At 36.9% G+C, this 8,844-nt stretch overlaps 1 protein-coding gene across 2 annotated transcripts; it reads right to left on the minus strand.

The window, feature by feature from the left end:
• Window positions 1-61: 61 nt before the first annotated feature.
• LOC131979313 (cell surface A33 antigen-like) lies at window positions 62-5,612 on the minus strand. 2 transcript variants are annotated; one of them, XM_059343261.1, is made up of 7 exons: window positions 5,482-5,612; window positions 4,982-5,148; window positions 4,086-4,299; window positions 3,796-3,960; window positions 2,918-3,034; window positions 2,704-2,830; window positions 62-2,015 (listed from the first exon to the last, which is right to left on the minus strand). In XM_059343261.1, the coding sequence occupies exons 1-7, from the start codon at window positions 5,531-5,533 to the stop codon at window positions 1,415-1,417; spliced, it is 1,443 nt and encodes a 480-aa protein (XP_059199244.1). In that variant the 5' UTR covers window positions 5,534-5,612; the 3' UTR covers window positions 62-1,414. The 2 variants fall into 2 exon arrangements, with proteins under 2 accessions (XP_059199244.1, XP_059199243.1); XM_059343260.1 differs by having other exon boundaries at window positions 4,982-5,556.
• Window positions 5,613-8,844: the final 3,232 nt, after the last annotated feature.

An 8,844-nucleotide genomic window follows, 5' to 3' on the forward strand; every position in this document is an offset into this window, starting at 1 on the left:
GTATTCAGGAATTTAACTGCACACAAAACGCAACATTTGACCCACTTTCTTCTTTTTTATTTAGCTAGATCTGAATTAGCTTCTTTAAAAAAAACGTTTTACATTCAATGGGAATCACTTTCATACAAAAGCAAACAGAAAAAGTTGCATAAGCACAAGCTTAATTAAGTTCAAAATAAACTGGCAGTTAAAATGCAATAATCCAACATTTTTGCTCGTCATCTTGTGGAAAGACGTGATAAAGCAAAATATCAGACTTTTTACACATTTGTAGTCTATCATGTTGTAGTTACGCATCCTTTTGATCTGTTTAGTACAATTAGGCATAAATCACACACAAAAATTGGGACGCTCAGCTGTGTGCATCTCTGGATGATATTTGAATTAGCTTCTTATAAAAAAAAGTTTTTACATTCAAAGGGAATCATTTTCACACAAAAGCATAGGCTACAGAAAAGTTACACATGCACAAGTAAAATTAAGTTAAAAATAAACTGACACTTAAAAATGCAATGATCTAGGCCTATACAAAGTGGATGTAGGTGCAGTTGAAGCACGTTATAACTTTTAATCGCAAACTACAGGTTAAACAAACATTTTTGCTTGTCATCTTGTGGAAAGACGTCACAAAGCTTGTCTAGATGATATTTGAATTAGCCTCATATAAAAACAGCTTTTACATCTTATGGAAATCATTTACACACAAAAACATACAGAAAAAGTTGCACACGCAGATTGCAGAACAATACAAACTGGCACTTGAAAATGCAATAATCTATAAAATGAAGTTTTTGACGCACGTTAAAAATATGTTTAAAAGTATGTTTACATGATAGTTAACAGTAGTAAGCAGGGTTATGATGAGGCAAAATCAGTATAATTTGGTTTGGGACTTTGAAATAAGCAATATGGAAAATAGTCTAATCACCTACAAAGTGTAGCTGTGATTGATCCAAACTCTGTTGTGAAAACAAGCATTTTAAAAATGTTTTGCTTGTCATCTTGTGGAAATACGTGACAAAGCATAAATTCAGACTTTTTAAACGTTTGCATCATGTTGCAGTTATTTCTGCATTCTTTTGATGTGTTTATTGCAATTAAATCACAGCAAAATCAGTTTACTTTGGTATGTATTAGTGCTGTACCGGCAGTCAGACAGACACAGGTCCTGGTTCTGGCGATGAAATTCACTGAGCTGTGTGCACCTCTGGATGATATTATTAAGCCAGAGATGACAATTAATGATAGAAAGTGATGGCGGCGATGTTTACACTGTTGCGTTTTGCATGAATAACATGAAAAATCTAATGGTGGTTGGTCCGGTAGTATGATAGATGGATGGATACACGACCAAACGCATATGTGTTTAAACATTTTTTAGGCCGTTTAGAGAACTTTCAGTAACACAAGGTTATTAATAGCGGTTTCTGGATTCATCGTCAGCGTAATCGAGTCGGTCCCGACTTCCACGCCGGTCATCAAGGCGATCCCGACTGCCTCCGTAACGATCGCGCTGATCGTCCAGACGGTCTCTACTTCCTCTGTAGCGATCGCGTTCATCGTCCAAACGATCGCGACTACCTCCGTAACGGTCTCGCTGATCATCGAGCCTGTCACGACTTCCGCTGTGATAGTTGCGTTTATCATCAAGGCGATCGCGACTGCCAGTGTAACGATCACGCTGATCGTCCAAACGATCGCGGCTGCCTCTGTAACGGTCACGTTCATCCTCAAGGCGGTCATGACTTCCACGGCGGTGATCGCGCTGGTCGTCCTGATACCGTTGAGAGCCAACTTCACTGCCCTTGCCCTCATACCTGTCTTTACTGTTATAACTGTGTTGATCTTCCTCAAACTTTGGTGCGGCTGATTCTTCTCTGTAGTTGTTTAGAGGAATGGCGGCTTTGTCCTCGCGCTGGTTGACCTTCGTTATCTCACCCCTTGACTCGTCATCCCGGTACGACACGTCAACTTCAGGAGCATCTTTGTCATAAAACTCAGCTTCTCCAGGAGCCCTAACAGGCAAACAGATGCAACATATTTGGTTATTTCTGGATTCTGATTGTTGTTTTGTAACTCTTTGTAGTTGTTTTTGTCACTTTTTGTAATCATTTAGTGTCTTTTATTTACATTTGGTGTCTCTTTGAAGTCGTTTTTGTGTCTCTCTGTAGTTATTTTTTCTCATCTGAGTCACTTTGTGTCTTTTTTGGTCTTTTCCGTCTGTAGACGTTGTGTCTTTTTGTAGTCATTTAGCTTCTCTGTATGGTTCTTTTATGTCTTTTTTTTTGGTTAATTGTGGTGCTTTGTAGTCCTTTTGTGTCTTTTTTGGTCACGTGTCTTTTTTGGTCGATTTGTGTCTCTTTGTAGTCACTTTGCATTGCTTCCCAGTCATTAGTGGTCTCTGTGGGGTCATTTTTTGTCTTTTTTTGTCATTTTCTGTCTTTTTTGGTAATGTTGGTTGTCTTTGTAGTCATTTTATGTCTCTTTGTAGTCATTTTGTGTCTTTTTCGGTCATTTTGTGTAGTTAATTTTGTGTCTCTTATGGTCTATTCGTGTCTCTTTTGAGTCATTTTGTGTCTTTTTTGGTCATTTTAGTGTCTCTTTGTAGTCATCGTATGTCTAACAAAAAGAGAATTATAAGGCATGGTAAATACACTATAACTGTTGTTGGTGGTTTACAGCGGCAGAATATGTGACACATACCCTTCAGCATATTCGTCCTTTTTGTCCTTTTTCCTGCAGCAGCAACAGAAGATGATGATCCCCAGCAACACCACACCTGCAAGGACTCCTACAATTATACCCGCAGTGGAGCCGATGTTCATGCTGCCTGTAGAGCAGAGGAGAGATCAGAGGTGTCAACACTCACTTTATCCACAGGTGAAGACCAGCAGGTGAGTCATGTTCAAACACTCACCGGGTGTCACAGCTAAAGTCAAGTTACAGCTGGCAGAACCAATCCGATTTGTTGAAGTACAAATGAAGAAGCCAGACGTCTCTCTTGTAATATTGAAGAGTTTTAGAACTCCATTTGCTGCAAAATAAAGACAAAGATTTGGGTAAACAATGCTGAGATGATACGCCATTCTCATGGGACAAAACCTCACCTGCAGGGAAGCAACACACATTTTGTGGTGGTTTTACCTTTTTTTTTTCCATTGTCGATCAATTTGTGTTTCTGTCTGTCTTTGTGCTCCTGTAATTTTGTTTCCTTTTTGGTCGAATGTTTTATGTCTCTGTAGTCATTTTGTGTCTTTTTGGGTAATTTTATGTCTTTCTTTGGTCCTTTTGAGATTCTATAAATAATTTTTGTGTCCTTTTTGGTCCTTCTGTGTCTGTTTAAAGTAATTTTAGGTCTTTATTGGTCCCTTTGTGGTAATTTGTCTTTTTTTTTTGCTTTTTTGGTTGTTTTGTCTCTGCAGTGATGTTATGTCTTTTTTGGTAATTTTCGGTCTCTTTAAAGTCATTTTGTGTCTTTTGGGGTCGTTTGGGTCTCTTTATAGTCATTTTGTGTCTTTTTTGGTAATTTTATGTCTTTTTTTTTGGTCCTTTTGAGTCTCTTTAAGGTTATGTTGTTTCCTTTTTAGTCTTTTTGTGTCCCTTTAAATTAGTTTTGTGTCTCATTTTGCATTACTTCGTGGTCAGTACCTGTCTCTTTGAGGGACATTTTGAAGGTTAAGGCCAGGAGGGTCTGGGCCTGTATCTGGTATCCACCCACAACAATTCTTTAAATGAACACTTATTATAGGAAACAAACTCTCTTTAAAATCACACATGAATGGTTGAAATGCATACCTTCGGTTGTCTTCGGTGGAAATTCTCTGGGCATGTTTTGGACAGTATAGGTCCTCCAGGTATATCCGGGTGTTGGGGATCCCTCCACAGACGCGCAGGTGAGAGAAATATCTTGAAAGTACGTTGCTTCTCCCTCAATCCCACAGTTTGGCGGAGAGGGAGGCACTGGAAGAAAACAAAGAATTTCACATAAAAACTTACAATAACTTTGAATTGATTAGACATCTCTTTGTCATATAAACGCTTTTCACATGTGAGAGATAAATAGCATGTTGGTGGTGAATTCTCACCCAGGACCAAAACGAAAGTGGAGGCGGCAGTGTTTCCCTCGTCATCATTCGGGACAATGACGCTGCACTGATAAATGCGGCTGTCCTGAATGGTCACTTGTTTTATGGTCAGTGTGCTCACTAGTCTGGCAACATCAACCTCCATTGTGGCTCTTCCTTCATAAGCAGGTGCGATGTCAATGGGGTTGTTGATAAAGTAGGTGCCCACAGATTTCTAGAGAAATAAACATAAACAAATTAAATATATTACATTTAAATCAAATAAGTAAAAAAAAAAGTATATGCAGTGACATTCTTCAACTTTAACTGTACCACTTTTTAAATTCAAATCACAGTATTTGGCCACTTCCCTTCATTTAAATATGGTTAATTAAAAACTTGAAATAAAATGACATGTCCTTCCATCAAAATCTGAATCCAAACTGACAGCATAGACGTGTTTTATCATTTATACATTACTAAATTATCTGTTTGAGACCATTTTAAACCTTATGAATTATAATAAAGTTATCATTAGCAGTTTTAAATTATTTTTAAATTAAATGATTAGCATTAATCAATTAGTCCCACCATAAAATAATTGTCATTTTGTTGGAACGAAGATCTGCAAATGAACTTTATTTAACCTCTCGTCTGGAAAACACCTACATGATTCACACGCCACACCTTCACATTCATAACTTGTCTCCAAATATGGACAGGTTGTCATTATTGGCTGACGTAAAGCCACAGAGCCACAGAACTGTATTTACACACCGAGTAGCACTCCCGAAAGCGAAGTAGGCTGATCTTTATATAAAAAATGACGCTATTTCCGCTTTAGGCAGCCCACCACAATGCTGAATCCTGCATCTCTTATAGTTTCATGTTGCACAAGAGAATGGTTAACATCTCACCGTTGGATCACCCTCTTTTTCAGGGTAAACTTCCCATGTGACAACGAGTGCGTTGCCGATTGCTCTGGCTGGAGCGAAGGAACAGGTCAAAGTAATATCTTCTCCTCTTGCAATCTCGTATTCTTTCTCTGGAATAGAAACCTTCATACTTCTGCAGCAGGGAAGCACTGAAATAAAAAGAAATACATAGTTATATATATTTTTCTCAGTCATAATAATTAATCTAAATGAATACATGTATATTTAAATATAATGTGATATTAAGGACAGAGACAATTTGTAGAATTTATCAAAATTAACTCTAACTACACTGTTAAAATGTAATATAATGTTTGTTTCTTTTAAGTCAAGCTGAATACTACAGGTCTGTTTTCAGTTAAACCCAACTCTGCTTCCGGTTGAGGAGCAAGAAGTTGGATTAATGATTAACGCAGGTGATAATAGCATAAAGGTGTGGCAGTGGTTTATAGAAAACAGAAAGAAAAAAGCACAAAACCTACCTGAGAGTATCAGAAACAGCTTTCGCCATCCAAACTGCCTGTTTGCCAACATTGCTGAGAGACGATAAAAAAGTCCAGCAGGTATAAAATCTGAAAACGGATGCTCTCTGTCCAAGAGCAAGAGGCGTCTAACCTTCACAGTGAAGTCCCAGGTACGAAGAAGTTGACTTTTCCGTGTAATAAGTCAACTGCTGCAGGTCACATGTCACCACGGGGCCAATCATTGATCTGCTGTCCCTTTGATTTAACCTGCCTATTAGAAATGTGTGTGATAAAGACAGGACTAGAGACTTTAAAGAATTTAAATAATAAAATATAACACACAAAGACTAAATCCTCTGCAGAATAAAGACAAAGATTTGGGTAAACATGCTGAGATTATACTCCTACAATTTTTAATATCCTCCTACAATTTTGTCTGCTTTTGATCTAAATGTCTTTTTTTGTCATCGTTTTATGTATCTTTGTAGTCTTCTTTGTCATGTTTTGTCTTTTTTGGTCATTTTGTGTCTGTTTCTGATAATTTTGAAGTTCTTGAAAGCCATTTAGTGTATTTTTTGATTGCTTTGTGTCTTATTTGGTCGTTTTGTGTCATCATTTTTGCATTAATTTGTGGTTGGTATATGTGTCGTTGAGTGACATTTTGCAGGTTAAGGCCAGAAGGGAACCTGGGCCTGTATCTGGTATCCATCCACAACAATTCTTTACATTAACACTAATTATAACATTAACATCTAGTGTTGTACTCAGTTTGACCTGCAGGCTGCAGTATTGCACTGCAGTATTGCACACTACATGTTCTTGGTACCAAAACATCATCACTGATCTGTAACTTTACAAATCTACATTTAGAAAAAACAACAGATAAATGCAGCTGAACAGATAATGACCTTTGACCTTGCTGCTTTAACTTGCTGACGTGAAAGACAGAAGGTGTGGGGTGAAACCGGATCTCTAACTGTTGTTTTAGTTTTAAAATAACAGCGTATTAGGAGAGATTTGACCTTTGTAACAACACAGCTTGCTCATTCAGGTGGCATGAAGCTGCAGATTGAAGCTCAAGTGCTGCAAGAAGATCAACACAGAGGAAAAAGTTTCCAGGGATCAATTTGTGACCTTTTTAGTCATTTTGGGTCTCTGCTAGCCATTTTGGGTCTTTTTTTGACAATTTTGTGCAATCACAATGACAGTGTGAGTGTTAGTGTCCGCTGGAAAGTGATTCTGTGTTCTGAGCTCAATGCTGCATGCCCTTGAGTTGATGACGATATTTCTTAATTTGCTTGTGTTTTGTCTATTTGTATGTATTTTATTTTTTATTTGGCCACTCTCTTAATATGATAATATTGTACTCATCCCACAGTAGGGAAATTCATTCGTCATAGCAGCTTAAAATACAGAAATGACAAAGATATTAAAAACCCCCAAAATATTATACATACATACATACATACATAAAATACTGACATGGCTGATAGTGAGTGTTATTGTTAATATTGCACATAAGGTTTTTCTTGAGGGTATTTTGTATTGCACAGATATTGCACGCTAGTGAAAATATATCGTAATGTCGTGATATAAACAATAAACAAATAATATATATGCATATGTACGGTAGGCTATGCACATTACAGAGTAAAAAACTGTGAAGTGACAAACATTTGGTGGAGCTTCTAAAGACTTTCTCAATATTAAGAACTGACACTGACCTAAAGTGTCAGAAAACATTCAGCATTTAAACACAGGTCCTGACTAAATTGGTTTCCATTTTGTGATATTGGCAACCAAATCTTGGCTCAAAAATAGCAAACAGCTAACAGCGAAATGTTCACTAAAAAGCGTTTAAATCAGGCCATGCTGAAGCTGCTTCTGTGTGAGTAACATTTGATCCATTAACTCATTATCAGCTAATTCACAGCCACTTTTTGGAGGTTAAAGTCCAATCTTAGTAGCCTTTGTCATGTTTTTTCATTATCATTATGATTCCTGCGGCCTGTTCCATAAAGCAAGTTTACCAAATTAGTCAGGCTTACTTCAGTTAATCTGACTCATTTTCCAAAAAGCAAGTTCAGCGTCAATGAAGTTACTTTTCAGCAACTCGTGCTGAGAAACTAGTTAAATTTTGCTTCGTGGAAACAAATTTACTGAAAATAAGTCAGACTTAATGAAATAAGCCAGACTTATATGGTAAACTCCCTTTATGGATCGTGCCCTGGTATAATTTTTGATCTACTTCTGAGTAACAATTCATGCAGAGACTGTTACAGTTTGTTTTATGGAGAAATGCACTGATGTTTAACTGCATTAAATGATATTACTCAAAATATAAGGCGACTTAAAATGGTCACCACATTTGATCTTTAGCAATCAAAAGCTGATGCGTGCTGGTTCTCAAACTGACAACCATTTCTTAAAAGTAAGTGTTGATGATACACATGTGCAAGTCACATAGATGTGGTTTAAAAAAAGTTTGTAAATGTGTTTAAAAAAACAAAGACATGTTGAGTTTGAAGAAAACTCAAAACTAAAGGTCTACTTACTATTTTTGATTGCAATAAAATGGTCAAAACATGCACACAAAAAAACTGCATGCAGGGTGAGAGAATAAAGGAAGATGCAGATTTAATGGGCAAAATGCAGGAAGTGGCTGGGCCAGAGGAAATGTGTTCCCATTGAACATCCCTTCATTTTAGAGAAGTGAAATTTCATCCCTCTGGTCAAAGCGAGGTCACCAACACATCTGACAATTCAAATGTTTCTTCTCTCCACATGGTTTATGCAAAGAATTGGCAGCCTTTTATAACTCAAATTTCAAGTGGTTTTCGAGGACTTAATTATAAAATCAAAACACTTCTCAACCCTTGAAAACAGCCCATTAAAATTCAGGTGTTTGTGTACATGGTTTTTAAAATTCTCTGGGGATAAAACCTCTTTAAATCTAATCAAGATGCTGCACCTAGATTTAAATGCACAAACAAAGCTCCAACAGTTTTTATGCATCTTAAAGTCAAACTGAATTATTTCAATCAGCTGTGACATAACTCTGTTATTGACAGTTATTGTTGCACAGAAACACACTAATGCTTTTATTATTTAGTTTTATAAAAACATTTCACTTTATTCGGCTGAGTTAGTCTACTTAAAACATGTCTCTGTGTTTTAGTATTTAGTATTTTAAGTAGTAGGTGCTGTTCTGTTGTTGTGAAAAGACAACAGTGTACCTCTGCGCTGCCTCCAGAGCTTTCGGACCCGCCCATGTCCTTTTTCAGTGCAAATTCACTGTGAAAGAAAAACTAGATGATTATTTAAGTATGTAAAGTAAAACAGTTACTTAATTGGAGTAATCTAGGTAATGTATTCAGTAAT

This window comes from Centropristis striata, chromosome 10 (genome assembly GCF_030273125.1).
Source record: "Centropristis striata isolate RG_2023a ecotype Rhode Island chromosome 10, C.striata_1.0, whole genome shotgun sequence".
NCBI classification, from domain to species: Eukaryota; Metazoa; Chordata; class Actinopteri; order Perciformes; family Serranidae; genus Centropristis; species Centropristis striata.